At 40.7% G+C, this 23421-nt stretch overlaps 1 protein-coding gene across 4 annotated transcripts in view; it reads right to left on the bottom strand.

Annotated features, from left to right (window-relative positions):
- Nucleotides 1–1989: 1989 nt before the first annotated feature.
- TLK2 (tousled like kinase 2) overlaps nt 1990–23421 on the bottom strand; it is a 98836-nt gene continuing 77404 nt past the window's right edge. For all 4 annotated transcript variants that reach the window (XM_073683144.1, XM_073683142.1, XM_073683141.1 and 1 more), the window contains 2 exons: nt 7212–7319; nt 1990–7131 (listed from right to left, as the gene is read on the bottom strand). In XM_073683144.1, the coding sequence (XP_073539245.1) occupies nt 6958–7131; nt 7212–7319 (282 nt within the window). In that variant the 3' untranslated portion in view covers nt 1990–6957. The remainder of the gene's footprint in view (nt 7132–7211; nt 7320–23421) is intronic.

The following is a 23421-nucleotide window of genomic DNA, read 5'->3' as shown; positions in this document are numbered from 1 at the left end:
TGGTGTGTGGGGGGTTAAAGAGGAAGGCAATGCAGCAGAGTTTCACTGTGTCACATTGCAAAGCCATCTATTTGACCTCATAGCACTGCTGTACTGCCCCTTCCCCACATTACTGGGGAGAGGCAGTACAGCAGAGCTAACATTACGTCACTATCACATTAATGTCTGTTGTGCTCAACTTGTGATGGATCTGTAGTGTGATCTGGGCTGTCACTACATCGCACACAGCACTAGTCCTCAACAAAGATGTAATGACAGCCCTGATCTCACTGCAGAATAATTACAAGTTTGATAGTGACATAATCAGGAGAGCTGATAGAAGGGTTTGTAATGTGACACAGCTAAACTCCTGGCAGTGATGTCAGTAAGGTTACCACTTACTGCCGGTCAGAGGCGCTGTGCGAAAACGTGGGAAACAGCAGCTTTAACCGGCGGTAACCTTACTCACGTCATCGCTGGTCACAGCCGCTAGTTCACACGCTGTCCTTTATGTGGCAGCATGGGATACCCAGCAGCTGTCACCAGTGGTGACGTCAGTAAGGTTACTTCAGGTGAAACCGCCAGCTGTTTGGGCCTCCCATTGATTTGAATGGGATTCAAGATCAAGTTCAGGTATTCAAAATGAGATTTTTTTTTTTTTTTTCTGAAGTTCGGCTGAACCCGACCATCCACGAGTCCACTCATCCCTCGTCAGCGTCATTCAGGGACAAGAAGTACACACCAATTGAAAACTCTAACACCCACTTGTATTTACAGTAAATTATTTTTAACTTTTTTTTTTTTGTTATCATTATTGCTAATATCTCCGCAATGGAGAGGCAAAATGAAAAAAAAAAAAGAAAGTTTTATACGGCTCGGGAACCACTATTATATCGTGTGTCCAGTTAAACATGAAAAATGTGGTGAAAGGTCCTCTTTAAGGGTGCATCCTCACATTCAGGATTTGTTGCGGGTTTGACGCTGCATATTTATGCAACGTGAAAACCACAGCGGACAGATGTTACAGTATAGTGGATAGGATTTCTAGAAATCCCATGTCCAGTGTGCGTCTATGTGCACCTGTGGATCACACGTGGAAACTGACCTGCGGCGCGTCTTTCAGATCTGCAGCATGTCAATTTCTCTTGGGGGTACCCCCATGCAGATTTTCCTGACAGACTTGCATCAATGAGGAAAATCTGCATGTGTAAAAAAAGTAATAAATGTATCCGATAATTTGCATAATTAGTGCGGAAGTTCTACAGCATCAGGGCCGCAGCGGGTCCTGAATGTGGGAACGTACCCTAAAGGTGTTGTGAACTCTCTGCTCCTTTACGGTACAGTACCCGGCTCGACTGACATCATCTGCCATCTACATCAGTATAGCTGCAGTGTGTTTTTACATCATTAGCTGATTCTAGCAGAGCTCAGCTCTCCTGCAATTCTCCACAACTGCAGTGCAGAGCTGCATTTGGTGCCTGCTGCTGAGAGATCAGTGATGTGAACCTGCAAAATGTCACTATTGGTGCATACAGCAGAAGATAATCCTCATTTGTCACTTGTTTCAGCAGCCGGCAACAAACACAGCTCAACTAATTTCAGCCACTGTATACAATCCCATCCTGCAGTATCTCTCTCCAATCAATATACAGCCCCATCTTGCAGTATATCTTCTAGCACTAGAGACTGCGGATGATGCAAGAAAAGCTGGGTTGCAGCTCAGTCATGATATTGTCCAAGACTACAGTCAATGCTAAGAAAGCTGGTTTACAGGTCAGTGATGACACCTTCTGAGACTGCTGACAATCAGAAAGTTAGGTTGCAGTTCAGACATGATAATTTTGAGACTACTGTTGATTTTCCTCATCTGTATATGGTTATTTAGTCTTCTGAAGAGAACATCTGACACTCAGTCCAATTCTTCACCTCATTTCATATTACTTTACAACAATCATAAACACATTACTAGTAGGGAAGACTGAGTTAACGGGCATAAAAAGGACTGCAGAATAAAGAACAATATTTTTATATGGCAAAATTAAATAAAAACAAAGTTATCCTTAAATATTAATAATAACCCAACTTCTAATGAAAGGATCCCTTTAAAATGTGCAGTACAAAAACGTTAATCTTCAATAAATGAAAGAAAAAATAAAACATAAGGGTTCCAGATTGCCTGACAGTCACTGTTTGGGTAATACAAGTGGCTGAAAGCAGTTTCTCCATAATTGGTGTTTAAGAGCTCTTAATCTTTTAATCTCTCATAATCATGTTAATGCAATTTGAAATGGTTTATTTTGACATGCATAATCCTCTTTGTGACAGCAAACAAGAACAATGTTGACCTCCTAAATATGTAGACTGATGGTAAAGATGTTTTACATCCTTCACACTGTAAAATAAAAACAAAATTAAAATGAAAATTACATGCAAAGAATAGGGGACATTATTTCTTATAATAATGGTCCATCTTTTAACCTTTTCTGTTTTCACCATCTGGATGTTTTTTTTTTTTGCTCATGTACAAGGAAACCCATGGATTTATTCACTTGAATGGGTACGTTTTGAAATTCTGCTTGCATTAATACTGTAAATTGTACAGGCGTTACTGAAGAGAACCAAGGTTAGATACAGGTAGATAACTAAAGGGGTTGTCCAGGATTAGGGTTCAAATCTGCAGTCACTGTATACGAGTGCGGACTTATGAATCCTCACAGCGCGTTGTCAGGATTCTCAGGTGCTGGCGCCGAAAGTGGATGGTCATGTGACCGCAATTATGCGATTTGTATACATCCGGCTAATTGTGTCTGCCCTCGCTCAATTCAATTGTATTGAGTCAGGCAGTGCACATCTAGTTGGCACGTGACAGCATGTATGCGAATCACATGCTTGCAGTCACGTGTCTGCCCACTCCTGAAGAATCCTAACAGCGCGCACTTGTGAGGATTCTCAAATCTGCAGTCACATAGAGTGTGACTGCAGACTTGAACCCAAAGGCCTAACAACCCCTTAAAGTAAATCGGCTGAAAAATGTACCTGCAACCCCCACCATTAGGCGTTCACACATTCAGTATTTGGTCAGTATTTTACCTCAGTATATGTAAGCCAAAACCAGGAGTGGGTGATAAATACAGAAGTGGTGCCTTGTTTCTATTATACTTTTCCTCTGATTGTTCCACTCCTGATTTTGGCTTACAAATTCTGATGTAAAATACTGACCAAATACTGAACGTGGCCTAAGAGGAGCTTCCAGGGAAAGGCTGCATTCAGCAAATACACACACCAATTTTAGAATCATCATATTGTTGGTGATGGGAAACTGAATCATGGAAAAGATCTTCCGTTCGTATTAAATAACACAAACTTTCGATGATGAAAATAAGATAACGGTAACATAAAGCGGCTTCACAGTCAATAGAGAGGATATTCACAATGCATATTTTGTACCACTTGAGCCCAGATCACAAAGTGTGCGAATCTTGGTGGAAATCACTGTTCCAATTTGAAAGCAAATGTAGAAAAAAAATTCTAGCACCACACATCAAAAAACAACATTAAACTTTCAAATGTATTTTAATATCAGTATTTTTTTTTTTTTAATTCTTGGATGTATCATCCTAGACTTTCAGTTATGAATTAATACACATTTTGTCCTTCAAGTCAAAATGAACAAAAACAAAACAAAAAAACAGTATTTTATTATAATTATTCCTAGAGCAAAGTGAAACCCATATTATCAGAAACTAATTATGGGAATGAGGGAGCAGACTTGTACAGTAGGTTGTTTTCTGTGAATGACTTTCTGGTGATTTTCTCGGACATTTATTATACTCGCAGCAACTGATTTTTCCTTTGAGAGAAATGAAAATAGGAAGATTTAAAACAAAGCAAGAAAAGGAAACCGCTCTGTCCACACAAGGAAGTAGAAAGAAGCTTTGGAAAATACTAAGATATAAACTAAGTTTTCTAGTGTGAGAAGGCACTCCCTTATTGTCTTGTGCTGGTTACCAAGCCACTAATTCATTGGTTTATATGGAGTCAAGTTTCTGGCTTCCTTGCCAGCGGTTTGGCTTTGATTTTCTTTTATAGCCAATGTTATAATCCAAGAAGCAGTTTTATTGTCATTACTCTTACATCTAATATAAAACTGCTTCTTGTTCCCAGACATTAGTAAAAGCTTCAGGCGGCCATCGAAGGCTTCCTTTACTCTACTTTTCACCTAAATTAACCCATTTTTATATAATACCTACACAGAACAGAGTGAAGGTTTAAAAAAATGAAATAAATAAATCATAATTTGGAAGTTTTTCATTATCTTGGTGAGCATGAAGATGAACGCGACAGTGGCATCTTATTAAAACTTAGGATTAGGCCATGATCACACGACACTGAGGTACATTCCAAAAAAACAAAACCCCAACCCAAATGTGAAGACATTCTGCAGAATTTCAATTTCGAGGCATGCCTAGAAGAAAAAAATAATATTCTGGAATGGTAAAAGAGTTCTCCTACTTCCTCTGCAATGGGTGAAATTGGTCAAAAAAATCCAAAATGTAAAAATAATTGAAAATTCTTGCTGCCAAATTTCAGGCTGCTCCATAGCAAATAAAATTAGCAGCCTGAAAGGGTTATTCCCATATTCGCAGATAAACCCCCATTTCACAAGACAGGCGATAACTTGGTGATCATTGGGTGTCCCACTGTAGAGGGGCGATTACAGGATCCCGTTGTTGGGTTCAGAAGAGCATACCGTCCAGGGATTAGCAAATTATCACCCGAACCCACAAAGATGAGAATAACCAATCTAAAAATACTAAAACACAAAACAATGGAACTGCAAAATAATGTAGTGCCACGTTCAGACATTGCAGATCTGTGTATCACAATTTGTATATATAAAATAAAATGTAGAGGCCAATAAGTGTGAATGGTGTTTTTCACAACTAATATCTGTGGTTTAGAAAAAAAGATGGGCCTGGATCACAAAAGGCAAAACAGGAAAGCACATTAGCCAGACACGCGGCATGTAGTTATTAAGGGCTATCAGACTATTAATGAACAGCAGGCTGCACCTTTATGTAATAAATGTATCACACAAAAGAGAAAAGCTGAGGTATGGACCAATACAAAAACTTTAGGCTACATATAGGAAAGTTTGCTGTATATACCTACATTCGAGGCCCTCTACTCATCAGTCACAATTTTGTGACTTTCGATGCAATTATGAAACATATCATCGTAGTTATTACTAAGGCATCTAGAATAATTTGGCTTCTAAGACAATTGTCACCAAAACTTAAATACAAAAGGTCACATTCCGATATGAGTCACACACAAATCTCCAAGGTGCAGTGTATTTGCCAAAAAGGGTCATTCTACAAAAGGTGTAAACAGACAGAGTACACCAGCATAAAAAAAATGTAAGAAAAATGAAAGATCATCGCAGCAGTTAATGTATAAAATGGAGTTAGAAAAAGTGTATATTTCTTAAATTTAATACTTGATTTATCTTTTTCAAACATCATGCTGGAAGCATAGATTTATCTTCTTCTTTAGTTGCTTTGAACTGCTGCTCTAGGAAGAATTCCTTCTCACGCAATCTTTACAAACACTCTGCCCTGTATGAGCGTCTGATTCACTCTCCACCATTACATTTTTAAACAGTGTCTGCGTGTGGATTCTTCCTAGAGCAGCAGTTCAAAGCAGCTTCTGAAATCACGAACAAGGCAGATAAACCAGCAATTCAGCATGGTGTATGAAAGAAAGGAAGCAATATAATCTTAATTAAGTGTATTACAAAGATTCATACATTTTTTTTTTTTAAAAGTGATTCTTCTTTTCAAATGGTCTATAGATTGTGTGATGTAATGGAGATATGGGCAACCAACCGAGGCTTAGCAGTTGTAAAACTAACAAAGAGCCAAGATGACTTTATATCACCATGGGGAAAAAAAACAGGCAACTTCTTGCATATGGTAAATACAGAAACGGATATAAGCACCACTAGATGCCAATAGTATCTCTCTAGGTCACAGTCTGCCATAAAACAAGCTTACTAAGCCAAGCTTAACAACCTCTCAAAGAGAAACGGATTTGGGGGACACCTTGAAATATTCAAGGATTCCATAAGAAACAGTAATAAAAAAAAAAAAGCAATTATAAATGGTCTCTAGTAATATGGATTTCACTTTAATATAAACTAAGATATCTGCCAGATTAACCCTTTAGAGAGGGGCTCAACACCTGCACATACTGCAAGCATCCACTATGTAGGCCTTCTGATTTATTAAGGATAATGAAAATGGGTGGAGTGAGCGATGTCCCCAATTTCCTACTAGCTTGATGTAAATGTTTTGTTGACAAAAATGGAGGTCTAGGCATGTGCAAGTGATGGGCCCGCTTCAATGGAGAGGTTAAAAATCACTAACTCCCGACACATTTATAACAAAGGAGAAAGAAAGCCATGGGATTTGGTTACCCTCCCAACCTCCCTTCCTTTTTTTTTTGGCTATTTTCTTGCGTGTTTAATAAAATGGATGAAAGGGAAAAACAAAACAGGTTTAAATATCAACAAAGGGCAAGTCGAGTCTACTAGGTTCCCGCTTCCGAAAATGTATTCAGTAAAAAGTCAATTCCGTGTATGAAACGGTTGTCAGCTGTATAGAGGATCCGGAAGTCCATGATGAGGATCGAGGGAAAGAGGGTTTACGTCCAAGTCTACAGCCTTGTAATTTATCTGAGGTCCTTGCCAAAAAGATTCAGACTCTCACCCAGCACGAGAGTCGATCCTTCTCTAGACTGCATTAAATTCAGCAATTTGTGGCTCCAATAAGCCGGAAATTGAAATGTCCCATGGAAAACGCATTATTCTCCATCTACAGGAAGATTAGTACTCCAGAGTAGCCAAAATAATAGCTCTGCCAGCTTTACCACTGTAATGGTGCAAGGTGCAACGTCTCAGGTGCCATATTTGCAGTCTCAGTTTGACAAGCTGTTGTTTGAAGAACCAGACGTTGAGGCTATTGCAGCAGTGGCCGGGCTACTGGTAGAGACTGACTTACGGATGTGTGGCAGTAGGTAGGGGTCAGATGCCAGCTGATGGACATCTATCCGATCTTCCTTCCTATAGGCAAGGCAACGACGGATAAAAGCCTGTGAAGGACAAAGTGAAGAGTAAATGACATATTCCTATATTTTACACATGCAGGGAAAGTAGATCTGAATGTTAGTACCTTGGCTTCTGGGGTCACAACTGGTTTCGGAGGAAATTGCACCTCTGTGGCTTTCAAGATGGTGTTCTCTTGTAATATGTCTTGCTGAGACTGGTTATGACCAAAGGGCTGTGAGAAAAACATACCAATATCAATATCACAAATACACTGCTCAAAAAAATAAAGGGAACATTTAAACAACAGAATATAACTCCAAGTAAATCAAACTTCTGTGAAATCAAACTGTCCGCTTAGGAAGCAAATCTGATTGACAATCAATTTCACATGCTGTTGTGCAAATGGAATAGACAATAGATGGAAATTATTGGCAATTATCAAGACACCTTCAATAAAGGAGTGGTTCTGCAGGTAGGGACCACAGACCAAATCTCAGTACCAATGCTTTCTGGCTGATGTTTTGGTCACTTTTGAATGTTGGTTGTGCTTTCACACTCGTGGTAGCATGAGACGGACTCTACCACCCACAGAAGTTGCTCAGGTAGTGCAGCTCATCCAGGATGGCATATCAATGCGAGCTGTGGCAAGAAGGTTTGTTGTGTCTGTCAGCGTAGTGTCCAGAGGCTGGACGCGCTACCAGGACACAGGCCAGTACACCAGGAGACGTGGAGGGGGCCATAGGAGGGCAACAACCCAGAAGCAGGACCGCTACCTCCGCCTTTGTGCAAGGAGGAACAGGAGGAGCACTGCCAGAGCCCTGCAAAAATGACCTCCAGCAGGCCACAAATGTGCATGTGTCTGCACAAACGGTTAGAAACCGACTCTATGATGGTGGTATGAGGGCCTGATGTCCACAGATGGGGGTTGTGCTCACAGCCAAACACCATGCAGGACGCTAGGCATTTGCCATAGAACACCAGGATTGGCAAAGTCGCCACTGGCGCCCTGTGCTCTTCACAGATGAAAGCAGGCTCACACTGAGCACATGTGACAGACGTGACAGAGTCTGGAGACGCCGTGGAGAGTGATTTGCAGCCTGCAACATCCTTCAGCATGATCGGTTTGGCAGTGGGTCAGTAATGGTGAAGGGTGGCATTTCTTTGGAGGGCCGCACAGCCCTCCATGTGCTCGCCAGAGGTAGCCTGACTGCCATTAGGTACCGAGATGAGATCCTCAGACCCCTTGTGAGACCATATGCTGGTGCGGTTGGCCCTGGGTTCCTCCTAATGCAGGACAATGCCAGACCTCATGTGGCTGGAGTGTGTCAGCAGTTCCTGCAAGATGAAGGCATTGAAGCTATGGACTGGCCCGCCTGTTCCCCAGACCTGAATCCGATTGAGCACATCTGGGACATCATGTCTTGCTCCATCCACCATCATCATGTTGCACCACAGACTGTCCAGGAGTTGGCGGATGCTTTAGTCCAGGTCTGGGAGGAGATCCCACAGGAGACCATCTGCATCCTCATCAGGAGCATGCCCAGGCGTTGTAGGGAGGTCATACAGGCAAGTGGAGGCCACACACAATACAGAGCCTCATTTTGACTTGTTTTAAGGACATTACATCAAAGTTGGATCAGCCTGTAGTGTGTTTTTCCACTTTAATTTTGGGGGTGACTCCAAATCCAGGCCTCCATTGGTTAATAAATTTGATTTCCATTGATGATTTTTGTGTGATTTTGTTGTCAGCACATTCAACTTTGTACAGAACAAAGTATTCAATGAGAATACTTCATTCATTCAGATCTAGGATGTGTTATTTGAGTGTTCCCTTTATTTTTTTTGAGCAGTGTACTAATTACTAGCAGGGTAACGGTATTTTTTATTAGTTGCTTTTGCAGCGTTTGACAATTCGTGCAACCCCTGTCAAAAGATAGTCAGAGTATGGTCAAACAGTTTTTCGTACACAAATCACAGATGTCTCAGAAAACAATGTTTTATTTGAACATCCATTTTTTTAATTTAAAAAAAAAAAAAAAAAAAAGCCATTAAATTGAGAATGTACATAATTTTCCCTATCCTTAAAGGGTATTTGTTACTAATATCAAACGTTCTGGACAGTCTATATGGGCATGCAGGTCATAAACAGATGAATAAAATGATACCTTGATATGTGTGATCTAATGTTTTATTCCAGATAAAGCCACATTTTTTTAATATGTAAATGAGCTGTTAAGTTCTATTGACCTGTGATCCCCTGGGAATCTGCCTCCAGTGCTGATTGTAAATGAAAGGGGGCGTTACCAGTGTGACTCATGTAATGACTGACAGTCTGATCTCCTGATTTACATGTCTCACATTGCTAACACCTTTTTCATTCACAACAAGCTCTGGAGGCAGATTCTCAGGGAAATCCATGTCCAACTTATAGATCTTAACCCCTTTACAACACAAGGTGATTTGCACATTAATGACCAGGCCAATTTTTACAATTCTGACCACTGTCACTTTATGAGGTAATTACTCTGCTTCAACGGATCCCCCTGATTCTGAGATTGTTTTTTTGGGACATATTGTACTTCATGATTGTGGTAAAATTTCTTCGATATCACTTGCGTTTATTTGTGAAAAAAACGGAAATTTGGCAAAAATGTTGCAATTTTCAAAATTTGAATTTTTATGCCCTTAAATCAGAGAGATATGTCACACAAAATAGTTAATAAATAACATTTCCCACATGTCTACTTTACATCAGCACAATTTTGGAACCAAAATTAATTTTTTTTATTGGGGAGCTATAAGGGTTAAAAGTTGACCAGCGATTTCTCATTTTTACAACAAAATTTACAAAACCTTTTTTTTTTTTTTTTTTTTTTTTTTAACCCCTTAAGCCCCGCGGGTGGTTTGCACGTTAATGACCGGGCCAATTTTTACAATTCTGACCACTGTCACTTTATGAGGTAATTACTCTCGAACGCTTCAACGGATCCCCCTGATTCTGAGATTGTTTTTTCGTGACATATTGTACTTCATGATTGTGGAAAAATTTCTTCGATATCACTTGCGTTTATTTGTGAAAAAAACGGAAATTTGGCGAAAATTTTGAAAATTTTGCAATTTTCAAAATTTGAATTTTTAAGCCCTGAAATCAGAGCGATATGTCACACAAAAGAGTTAATAAATAACATTTCCCACATGTCTACTTTACATCAGCACAATTTTGGAACCAAAATTTTTTTTTGTTAGGGAGCTATAAGGGTTAAAAGTTGACCAGCGATTTCTCATTTTTCCAACAAAATTTACAAAACCATTTTTTTAGGGACCACATCACATTTGAAGTCACTTTGAGAGGTCTTTATGACAGAAAATACCCAAAAGTGACACCATTCTAAAAACTGCACCCCTCAAGGTGCTCAAAACCACATTCAAGAACTTTATTAACCCTTCAGGTGCTTCACAGGAATTTTTTGAATGTGGAAGAAAAAAATGAACATTTAACTTTTTTCACAAAAATGTTAATTTAGACCCAATTTTTTTTATTTTCACAGGGGTAACAAGAAAAAATGGACCCCAAAATTTGTTGTGCAATTTCCCCTGGGCACGCAGATACCCAATATTTGGGGAAAAAATACTGTTTGGGCGCACGGCAGGGCTCGGAAGGGAAGGAGCGCTATTTGACTTTTTGATTGTAAAATTTGCTTGAATAATTAGCGGACGCCATGTTGTGTTTGGAGAGCCCATGTGTGCCCAAACTTTGGAGCTCCCCCACAAGTGACCCCATTTTGGAAACTAGACCCCCCAAGGCACCTATCTAGATGCATAGTGAGCACTTGGAACCCCCAGGTGCTTCACAAATTGATTCGTAACAATGAAAAAGTGAAAAAAAAAACACTTTTTCATTTTTATGAATCAATTTGTGAAGCACCTGAGTGTTCCAAGTGCTCACAATGCATCTAGATAGGTGCCTTGGGGGGTCTAGTTTCCAAAATGGGGTCACTTGTGGGGGAGCTCCAATGTTTGGGCACACAGCGGCTCTCCAAACGCAACATGGTGTCGCTAACAATTTGAGCCGATTTTCCGTTAAATTTGTTAGAGGACACCATGTTGCATTTAGAGAGTCCCTGTGTGCCCAAACATTGGAGCTCCCCCACAAGTGACCCCATTTTGGAAACTAGACCCCCCAAGGCACCTATCTAGATGCATAGTGAGCACTTGGAACCCCCAGGTGCTTCACAAATTGATTCGTAACAATGAAAAAGTGAAAAAAAAAACACTTTTTCATTTGTATGAATCAATTTGTGAAGCACCTGAGGGTTCCAAGTGCTCACTATGCATCTAGATAGGTGCCTTGGGTGGTCTAGTTTCCAAAATGGGGTCACTTGTGGGGGAGCTCCAATATTTGGGCACACAGCGGCTCTCTAAATGCAACATGGTGTCCGCTAACAAATTTAACGCAAAATTGGCTCAAATTGTTAGCGACACCATGTTGCGTTTGGAGAGCTGCTGTGTGCCCAAACATTGGAGCTCCCCCACAAGTGACCCCATTTTGGAAACTAGACCCCCCAAGGCACCTATCTAGATGCATAGTGAGCACTTGGAACCCCCAGGTGCTTCACAAATTGATTCGTAACAATGAAAAAGTGAAAAAAAAAACACTTTTTCATTTTTATGAATCAATTTGTGAAGCACCTGGGGGTTCCAACTGCTCACTATGCATCTAGATAGGTGCCTTGGGGGGTCTAGTTTCCAAAATGGGGTCACTTGTGGGAGAGCTCCAATGTTTGGGCACACAGGGACTCTCTAAATGCAACATGGTATCCGCTAACAAATTGAATGGAAAATCGGCTCAAATTGTTAGCGGACACCACATTGCGTTTGGAGAGCTTCTCTGTGCCCAAACTTTGGAGCTCCCCCACAAGTGACCCCATTTTGGAAACTAGACCCCCCAAGGCACCTTTCTAGATGCATAGTGAGCACTTGGAACCCCCAGGTGCTTCACAAATTGATTCGTAATAATGAAAAAGTGAAAAAAAAAACACTTTTTCATTTTTACGAATCAATTTGTGAAGCACCTAGGGGTTCCAAGTGCTCACTATGCATCTAGATAGGTGCCTTGGGGGGTCTAGTTTCCAAAATGGGGTCACTTGTGGGGGAGCTCCAATGTTTGGGCACACAGGGACTCTCTAAATGCAACATGGTATCCGCTAACAAATTGAATGGAAAATCGGCTCAAATTGTTAGCGGACGCCACATTGCGTTTGGAGAGCCCCTCTGTGCCCAAACTTTGGAGCTCCCCCACAAGTGACCCCATTTTGGAAACTAGACCCCCCAAGGCACCTTTCTAGATGCATAGTGAGCACTTGGAACCCCCAGGTGCTTCACAAATTGATTCGTAATAATGAAAAAGTGAAAAAAAAAACACTTTTTCATTTTTACGAATTAATTTGTGAAGCACCTAGGGGTTCCAAGTGCTCACTATGCATCTAGATAGGTGCCTTGGGGGGTCTAGTTTCCAAAATGGGGTCACTTGTGGAGGAGCTCCAATGTTTGGGCACACAGGGACTCTCCAAATGCAACATGATATCCGCTAACAATTTGAGCCGACAATTTGTTAGCGGATATCATGTTGCATTTGGAGAGTCCCTGTGTGCCCAAACATTGGAGCTCCCCCACAAGTGACCCCATTTTGGAAACTAGACCCCCCAAGGCACCTATCTAGATTCATAGTGAGCACTTGGAACCCCAGGTGCTTCACAAATTGATTCATAAAAATGAAAAAGTGTTTTTTTTTTCACTTTTTCATTTTTACGAATCAATTTGTGAAGCACCTGGGGGTTCCAAGTGCTCACTATGCATCTAGAAAGGTGCCTTGGGGGGTCTAGTTTCCAAAATGGGGTCACTTGTGGGGGAGCTCCAAAGTTTGGGCACAGAGGGGCTCTCCAAACGCAATGTGGTGTCCGCTAACAATTTGAGCCGATTTTCCATTTAATTTGTTAGCGGATACCATGTTGCATTTAGAGAGTCCCTGTGTGCCCAAACATTGGAGCTCCCCCACAAGTGACCCCATTTTGGAAACTAGACCCCCCAAGGCACCTATCTAGATTCATAGTGAGCACTTGGAACCCCAGGTGCTTCACAAATTGATTCATAAAAATGAAAAAGTGTTTTTTTTTTCACTTTTTCATTTTTACGAATCAATTTGTGAAGCACCTGGGGGTTCTAAGTGCTCACTATGCATCTAGATAGGTGCCTTGGGGGGTCTAGTTTCCAAAATGGGGTCACTTGTGGGGGAGCTCCAATGTTTGGACACACAGGGGCTCTCCAAACGCAACATGGCGTCCGCTAACAATTTGAGCCGATTTTCCATTCAATTTGTTAGCGGACACCATGTCGCGTTTGGAGAGCCCGTGATGTGCCTAAACAGTGGAGCTCCCCCACAAGTGTCCCCATTTTGGAAACTATACCCCTCAAAGATTTTATTAAGGTGTATAGTGAACATTTTGAACCCAGAGGTACGGCACATTATTTGTTTACATTAGGTCATCATATTGAATAAGTTTTCATTATTCTTGAGCGCAAGTGCTCGCTACTTGAGTTTGCATCGGGTACTCAGGTATGCACCATGTACAGCGTGTGCTCGAGTGACATGCTCGAGTCCCTGCTCCGCATGTTTCACGGTTATTAGACACCCAAAAAAAAACATGCGGGGATCGCTCGTGCATGGCAGGCAATCCCCGTAAAGTTTTTTGGCCGCGAAGCATATGGGGCAGAGACTCGAGCATGTCACTCAAATACCCACGATACTAAATGCATACCAGAGCACCCGATGCAAACTCAAGTAGCGAGCACTTGCTCTCAACACTAGTCGCCATATCGTCATCTTTTTTTCTTACTTTTGAAAAAAATCCCAACCCCAGCCCTAACCCTAGCACAACCCTAGCCCCAGCACAACCCTAGCCCCAGCACAACCCTAGCCCCAGCACAACCCTAGCCCCAGCACAACCCTAGCCCCAGCACAACCCTAGCCCCAGCACAACCCTAGCCCCAAACCCAGCCCTAACCCTAGCCCAATCCTAACTCAAGAGTTTATTTTTGACGCCGTTCCTTGTGCGGTATAAGTGATTAGACGACTTTATTCTTCGGGTCGGTGTGATTACAGCAATGCCAGAATCATATGGGGTTTTTATGACTGACAGCTGTCACACACTAAAAGACGCATTTTTTGTAAAATCTAGTTTTTGCATCGCCATATTTTGAGAGCTATAATTTTTCCAAATTTTGGCAGACAGTCATGTGACGGCTCGTTTTTTGCGGGATGACTTGACGTTGTTATTGGTGCCATTTTCAGGCACGTGACATTTTTTGATCGCTTTCTATTCCGATTTTTGGGAGGCAGAATAAACAAAAACCAACAATTCAGGAATTGTTTTTTTTTTTTTTTTTTTTATTCTGTTCCGCGTGTGGTAAAATTGATGAGGCAGCTTTACTCTTCGGGTCAGTACGTTTACAGCGGTACCACATTTGTATAATTTTTCTATGTTTTGGCGCTTATACACAATAAAAGCTATTTTATAGAAAAAAATATTTTTTAGTATCGCTTTATTCTGAGAGCTATAACTTTTTTATTTTTCGGCTGATGGAGCTATATGGCGGCTTGTTTTTTGCGGGACGAGATGACGTTTTCAGCGGTATCATTTTTATTTATATGCGTCTTTTTGATCGCGTGTTATTCCACTTTTTGTTTGGCGGTATGGTGATAAAGCATTGTTTTTTGCTTGGTTTTTTTTTTTTTTTTTTTTACCGTGTTCACTGAAGGGGTTAACTAGTGGGACAGTTTTATAGGTCAGGTTGTTCCGGACGCGGCGATACCAAATATGTGTACTTTTATTGTTTTTTTTTTATTTTTTTTATAATAATATTTATTGATGGGCACATTATATTTTTATTTTTGGTGTATTATTTTTTTTATTTTTTTATAATATTTTTGCACATTTTTTTTTTTTTTTTTTTCCACTTTCACACAGTTTATACACTTTATTACTTTGTCCCACTCTGGGACTTTCACTTTTTTTTTTCTGATCGCCTGCATGGCACAGGAATGGAGCACCATCCCTATGCCATGAAGGCTGTCAGAAGTGCACAGTGTGAAGATTGCTTGGAGATGCACTGCGCATGTCCAAGCAATCTTCCTGCTCTCTGGTGACCCGGATGTTGTCATGACGACATCGGGTCGTCATGGCAACACCCGGGAAGCCTTTGCAGACTGCGCTGGAAGCCGGAAGAGGAGGTGAGTATCGGCGATCACCTCCCCTTGCCCCCGCAATGCCGCGATCGACTTCGATCGCAGCATCGCGGGGGTTAATGTGCTGGGAGCGGTGCGTGACCGCTCCCTGCACATAGTACCGGGTGTCAGCTGTGACAATCAGCTGACACCCGGCGGCGATCGCGCCCGCACAGCCTGTGTGCGCGCGCGATCGCCATGACGTACTAATACGGGTCTGGCTCTTAAGTCCCAGGGCACAGACGCGTATTAGTACGTCAGATGTTATTAAGGGGTTAAGGACCACATCACATTTGAAGTGACTTTGAGGGGCCTTTATGACAGAAAATACCCAAAAGTGACACCATTCTAAAAACTGCACCCCTCAAGGTGCTCAAAACCACATTCAAGAACTTTATTAACCCTTCAGGTACTTCACAGGAATTTTTGGAATGTGGAAGAAAAAAATTAACATTTAACTTTTTTCACAAAAATGTTACTTTAGACCCAATTTTTTTTTTTATTTTCGCAGGGGTAACAGGAAAAAATGGACCCCAAAATTTGTTGTGCAATTTCCCCTGGGCACGCAGATACCCCATATGTGGGGAAAACCACTGTTTGGGCGCACGGCAGAGCTCGGAAGGGAAGGAGCACCATTTGACTTTTTGATTGTAAAATTTGCTTGAATAAATAGCGGACACCATATTGCATTTGGGGAGCCCCTGATGTGCCTAAACAGTGGAAACCCCCCACAAGTGACACCATTTTGGAAACTAGACCCCTCAGGGAACTTATCTAGATGTGTGGTGAGCACCTTGAACCCCCAGGTGCTTCACAGAAGTTTATAACATTGAGCCGTAAAAATAAAATTTTCACATTTTTCCCACAAAAATGTTTTTCAGCCCCCACTTTTGCATTTTCATAAGGGTAACAGAAGAAAATGCACTATGCAGTTTGTTGTGCAATTTCTCCTGATAGGAAGATACCTCATATGTGGGGGAAAACCACTGTTTGGGCGCACAGCAGGGTTCGGAAGGGAAGGAGCGCCATTTGACTTTTTGATTGTAAAATTTGCTTGAATAATTAGCGGATATGCCCCTGATGTGCCTAAACAGTGGAAATCCCCCACAAGTGACACCATTTTTGGAAACTAGACCCCTCATGGAACTTATCTACATGTGTGGTGAGCACCTTGAACCCCCAAGTCCTTTACAGAAATCAAACTTTTTCCACAAAAATGATGTTTTAGCCCCAATTTTTTTATTTTCATAAGGGTAAGAGGAGAAAATGGACGACAAAAACTTTTGTGGAATTTCTCCAGAGTATGCCAATACCCCATATGTGGGGAAAATACAGCGTTTGGGCCACAGCAGATGGTTCAGAAGGGAAGGAGCACTGAGTGACTTTTTGAACGCAAAATCGGCTGGAATCGAGAGCGGACGCCATGTCGCGTTTGGAGAGCCCCTGATGTGCCTAAATACTGGAAACCCAGCACAAGTGACCTCATTTTGGAAACTACACCCCTCAAGAATTTTATCAAGGGGTATAGTGAACATTTTGAACCCAGAGGTACGACACAGAATTTGATAACATTAGGTCATCATATTGAATAAGTTGTCATTAGTCTTGAGCGCAAGTGCTCGCTACTTGAGTTTGCATTGGGTACTCAGGTATGCACCATGTATCAAGGGTGCTCGAGTGACATGCTCGAGTCCCCGCTCGCATGTTTCACGGTTATTAGACACCCCAAAAAAAAACATGCGGGGATCGCTCGTGCATGGCAGGCAATCCCCGCGAGTTTTTTTTGGCCGCGAAGCATATGGGGCGGAGACTCGAGCATGTCACTAGAGCACCCACGATACTCAATGCATACCCGAGCACCCGATGCAAACTCAAATAACGAGCACTTGCGCTCAACACTAGTTGACATATCGTCGTCATTTTTTTTTTTTTTTTTTTTTGAAAAAAAACAAACAACCCTAACCCCAGCGTTTATTTTTTACGCCGTTCCTAGTGCGGTATAAGTGATTAGAAGACTTTATTCTTTGGGCCGGTGCGACTACAGAGATACCAGAATCATATCGGGCTTTTATGATTGACAGCTGTCACACACTAAGACGCATTTTTTTGGAAAATCTTGTTTTTGCATCGCCATATTTTGAGAGCTATAATTTTTCCATATTTTGGCCGACAGAGTCATGTGACAGCTTGTTTTTTTGCGGGATGAGTTGACGTTTTTATTGGTGCCATTTTCAGGCACGTGACATTTTTTGATCGCTTTCTATTCCTATTTTTGGGAGGCAGAATAAACAAAGACCAACAATTCAGGAATTGTGTTTTTACATTTTTTTTATTCTGCTCCGCGTGTGGTAAAATTGATAAGGTAGCTTTATTCTTTGGGTCAGTACGTTTACAGCGGTACCACATTTGTATAGTTTTTCTACGTTTTGGCGCTTTTACACAATAAAAGCTATTTTATAGAAAAAATTATTTTTTTGCATCGCTTTATTCTGAGAGCTATAACTTTTTGATTTTTCGGATGATGGAGCTGTATGGTGGCTTGTTTTTTGCGGGACAAGATGACGTTTTCAGCGGTACCATTTTTATTTATATTCGTCTTTTTGATCGCGTGTTATTCCATTTTTTGTTTGGCAGTATGATGATAAAGCATTCTTTTTTGCTTAGTTTTTTATTTTTATTTTTTTACCGTGTTCACTGAAGGGGTTAACTAGTGGGACAATTTTATAGGTCAGGTCGTTCCGGATGCAGCGACACCAAATGTGTGTACTTTTGTTTGGTTGTTGTTTTTTTTCATAATAATATTTATTGATGGTTACATTATATTTTTATTTTCGGTGGATTATTATTTTTTTTTTCTTCACTTTCTGACAGTTTTTTTTTTAATACTTTGTCCCACTATGGGACTTTCACTTTTTTTGTTCTGATCGCCTGCATAGCACAGGAATGGAGAACCATACCTGTGCTATGCAGGCTGACAGCGCTGCACAGTGAGAAGATAGTTTGGTCATGCACTGAAAAATGACCAAAAAAATCTTCCAGCTGTCTGGTGACCCAGATGTTGTCATGACGACATCAGGTCGTCATGACGACATCCGGGAAGCCGTGGCGGACAACGCTGGAGGCCGGAAGAGGAGGTGAGTATTGCGATCACCACCCCTTAGCCACCGCAATACTGTGATCGACTTCGATCGCAGCATTGCGGGGGTTAATGTGCCGGGAGCGGTGCGGGACCGCTCCCTGCACATTGTCACAACTGACACCCAGCGGCGATCGCGCCCGCACATCCTGTGTGCGCGCGCGATCGCCATGACGTATTAATACGGGTCAGGCTCTTAAAGCCCAGGGCACAGACACGTATTAATAAGTTATGGGCTTTAATGGGGTTAACAGGTCATTTACATATTAAGAAAAATACAGATTTCTCGGGAATAAGATATTGGATCACAGATATCAACTATCCAAGATGTGTATGCCCATACAGACACATTAGAGGAGTTGATCCTATTCACAGATTCCCTTTAAATGGTGAGGGAGGAAAAAAAAATAAAATGACCCAGTAATTTGCTTTTCTGAAATAAAGCTCAGCTGAAGTCTTGATCTTACTAAGCTGTTGGACCTGGATAATTAAAAGAAAACGAGAGTCCTCAATTGAAACAATGTCACAAGTCATAAAACTACTTCAACATTAAAATCCAACACAGAATGGCAAGATAGGTTGGTACTGGGGTCAGGTGTTTTTTTATATAAAAAAAATGTTATTTTCCTATACACAGGAACATTTTTTTTTATTTTAGAAAGACTTAATAAAAATGTACATTTTAATAATAGTGGTGGATTTTTGGTTACAAACAAATAATAAGCACCTCAATATCTCTTTATTCTATAAGCCGCAAAATCATACTACTAGATCAAGAAAGACCTTTATGTTTTGGGATAGACTGATTATCATTCTGTCAAATAGAAAATTTGTGTGGAAAACAGAAAAATGTTGGTGCATGACAACAAGGTGCCATCTTAGAAATGGTTTAAGAGCAGTCTGATGGAAGCGCTAAGTGAAATGCAGGTTAGAATGGGGTGAGGGAGGAAAAAGGCCTTTCTGTATTTCTACAATTAGGTCAGTACTTTATGAAGCTATGACATTGCTGAGTGTCGCTTACCTATTTAAAAGGAATTTGTCAGCAGGTTTTTGCTACCTCATCTGAAAGCAGCCTGATGTAGTCAAAAAAGAAGAGCTAAATCAAACGATGTATCACTTAGTTACTGGGTGCAGGCATTCTGACACAATCAGAGCTTTTATATTTAGAATGAAGCAGAGCTGAGAAAGCTAGCCCCACCCACAGCAGGCACTCTGTGTACAATTTCCATAGACAGTAAGGTGCTCATCACAGGAGGGGGGTGGGGTCAGAATATTCCAGCAATGCTAATCTTAGTGATAAATCCTTCACAGTTAGTAAACAGCACTTTGACAAGTGACATCCCTGAATTCTGTGTTCCAGCCTCTATCTCCTGCTCTTCAGATTACATAGTGAAAACCTGCTGACAGATTCCATTTAAGTGCACTTACTCTTTCATTTATATATGAATCTGCCCCATATTAACAGATATCGAATTTGTGGAATATTTCATAGCAACATAAGCAACCTAATTGTTATGCATGTTCTGCATCTACCTCTTTTAGTGCATTACTATCTGATTTTTATGTGTACTGACCCCTTATTTTTGTAATGTTTCATTGCATCATTATTGCTCTAATGGATATACAGTGAATGTAAAAAAGTCTACACACTTGTTAAAATGACAGTTTTTTGACATGTAAAAAAAATCATACCAAGTAGAATCATTTCATAACTTTTCTCAACTTTAATGTCACCCTTAAGCTGTACAAATCTATTGAGAAACAAACTGGAATCATTCTGAAGGGCACAATAAAAAATAAAACTAAAATAATGTGGCTACCCAAGTGTTAACAGCCTCTTATAATTGGTGATGTGGTTGTGTTCAGAATTAGCCAATCACATTTAAAGAGGCTGTCCACTACTTTTTCATTGACGAACTGCCAATCAGACATTGATGACCTATCCAATGGATAGGTCATCAATGAAAGAGTAGTGGACAACCTCTTTAAGCTCATGTTGAATAGTTGTCAGTGCAGACCTGCCACCATTACAGTGATTCTGATTAACCCCAAATAAAGTTTAGCTGTTCTGAAAGAATTTTCCTGACATTTTCTTAGTTGTAATTTACACCAAAATCCATGGTCAGTAAACAGCTTACAACACAGCAAAGGTATCTCACTGTTGAAAGTTGTCAGAAAGGTGAACATTTTTTTTTCCCAAGGCATTGACAATGTGACAACAATCTCCCATATTATTCATATGGCAGGCCTGCATATGGAGTAGGGTAGCAAGAAGGAAGCTATTTTTTCATTTTTACAAAAGAAAAACATTTAAGGGCGGCACCAAGTCTACCAAAAGCATGTGGGAAAACATTAGGTCTGATGAGACCTAGGTTGAACTTTTTGGCCACAATTCCAAAAAGTATATTTGGCGCAAAGACAACCCTGCGCATCACCAAAGAACACCATACCCACAGTGAAGTATGGTGGAGGCAGTATTATGCTTTGGGGTCGTTTTCGGCAGCTAGAACTGGGGCTTTACTCAAGGTGGAGGGACATTATTAACAGTTTCAAATATCAGTCAATTTAGAATCAAAACCTTCAGGCCTCTGCTAAAAAGAAGAATTCCACCTTTCAACACGAGTACGGTAAGCATACCTAAAAAACAAAAAGCCAGAGAATGGCTTTGCCAGAAGAATATTAAAGTAAATGAGATTCTTGAAGTATCATATACAAGTTACTTTCTCCTCGCAGATTTAAATCTGCAGCATCAACTCTTTCAGCGTTTTTGAAGCTGATTTTACCCATACTAATGAGTGGGGGGAAATCTGCATCAAAAAACACATTTTAAAAAAAAACAACACAAAACACGAGGCAAAAAATGACAGAGCCTATACTGCGCATGACCAAAAGAACACCTTACATACAGTGAAGCATGAGGGAGGCAGCATTATGCTTTGGGTCTGCTTTCTGACAGCTGGAACTGGGGCTTTAGCCAAGGTTGAGGGAATTCCGAACAGTTAGAAATATCAGTAAATTTTGCATCAAAACCATCAGGTCTCTATAAAAAACTATAAGGAACTTTCAGCGCGACAATAACATTAAGCATACCTCCAAAATCAAGTAAAGACTGCCTTTGCCAAAAGATCAGTTTTGGAATGACCCAGCCGGAGCCCAGACCCGAATCCAATTGAAAAATCTGTGAGTGACCTGAAAATGGTGCAATACACAGGAGATGCCCTCACAATCTGACAGATTTGGAGCGCTACTGCAAGGAAGAAATTGCCAGTGCTAGATGTTGATGCGGAGACTCCAACCCAAAAAGACTGAATGTTTTCTGATTCAAAGGGTACTTCAACAATGTATTAGTTTAAAAGTGTGCATACTTATGCAACCACATTATTTTAGTTATTTATTTTTCTTTTTCCACCTCAAAAGATTTCAGTTTTTCAATTGAACTGCAAAGGCTATGGGTAACATTAATGCTATACTCACACATTGTGTTTTCGCAGCGTTTTTTTCAAGATGGCCATTTTTTAGCATTGTCTGATGCAGATTACTTGTGTGATTTGTCTACAGTTCATGTTTCATAAAGTTATTTGTGTTTTTTTGGTTAATAAAACTAAATTACTTTCTATGGGTGAAAAGATGCTTAACCGGTTCCCGACCGCCCACTGTAGATAAACGTCGGCGCTTGCTGGGCTCTGTGCAGCGCCGACGTTTAAAAACGGTGGGTGGTCTCGCAGCGCTCAGGACCCCCAGGGTCCTGCAAGCGCTGCGATTCCGGTGCAGAGCGTTAGCTCTGACAGGGAACATCATCGGGACCTGATTAGATCAGGTCCCAGTGATGTTAACCCTTAGCTGTCTTCTATATGCTGCAATCTATAGTGATTGCGGCATATAGGAGACAGCAGGAGGAGAGGGGGTCGTCAACTTACCTCTCCGAAGACCTCCGAGTCCTTCCAGGACCTGGGGTTGCTATGGCAGCTGGAGGTCACATGACCGCCTCCAGCTCTGCCATATATGGTGTCCTGTCTGGCTCAGCTGCAGCTGTAGCCAGACAGGAGACTCTGAAACAGTCAGGGAAGATCTCATGTAATGTAATGTAATACATGTCTATTACATTACATGAGATGAGATCAGAGATCAGAAAAATAAAAATTAATGTCCCATACAGGGACTAAGAAAAAATGTGAAAAAAAGTAAAAAAAAAGTTTTTAAACTATTAATAAAAAAATCACAAAATAAATAAAAATAAATAAATAAAATATTAAACCAATAAATCCGTATATTTTTACAAAACCAAAAAAAGTACACATATTTGGTATCGCCGCATCCGAAACAACCCGAGCTATAAAACTGTCACACTAATTAACTCCTTCTGTGCACACCGTAATAAAAATAAATAAAAAACGGAGCAAAAAAATATGCTTTTTCATCATATTGCCAAACAAAAAGTGGAAAAAAATGCGATCAAAAAACAAAATAGAAATAAAAATGGTACCACTGAAAACGTCATCTTGTTACGCAAAAAAAAAGCCGCCATACAGCTCCATCAGCCGAAAAATAAAAAAGTTATAGCGCTCAGAATAAAGCAATGCAAAAAAATATTTTTTTCTATAAAATAGTTTTATTGTGTAAAAGCGCCAAAACATAAAAAAATACAGTAAGTGTAGTATCGCTGTAAACGTACTGACCCGAAGAATAACGCTGCCTGATCACTTTTACCACACGCAGAACGGCATAAAAAAAAAACTCAAAAAACAATTCCTGAATTGTTTGTTTTTGTTCATTTTACCTCCCAAAAAACGGAATAGAAAGCGATCAAAAAATGTCACGTCCCCAAAAATGGTACCAATAAAAATGTCAACTCGTCCCGCAAAAAACAAGCCGTCACATGACTCTGTCAGCCGAAATATGGAAAAATTATAGCTCTCA

The sequence above is a fragment of the Phyllobates terribilis genome, unplaced genomic scaffold, assembly GCF_046119375.1.
Source record: "Phyllobates terribilis strain yellow unplaced genomic scaffold, ASM4611937v1 Scaffold_5__5_contigs__length_657084704, whole genome shotgun sequence".
Classification (NCBI taxonomy): Eukaryota; Metazoa; Chordata; class Amphibia; order Anura; family Dendrobatidae; genus Phyllobates; species Phyllobates terribilis.
The sequence above is the reverse complement of the archived record's forward strand: the minus strand, read 5'-3'. Positions and strand labels throughout refer to the sequence as shown.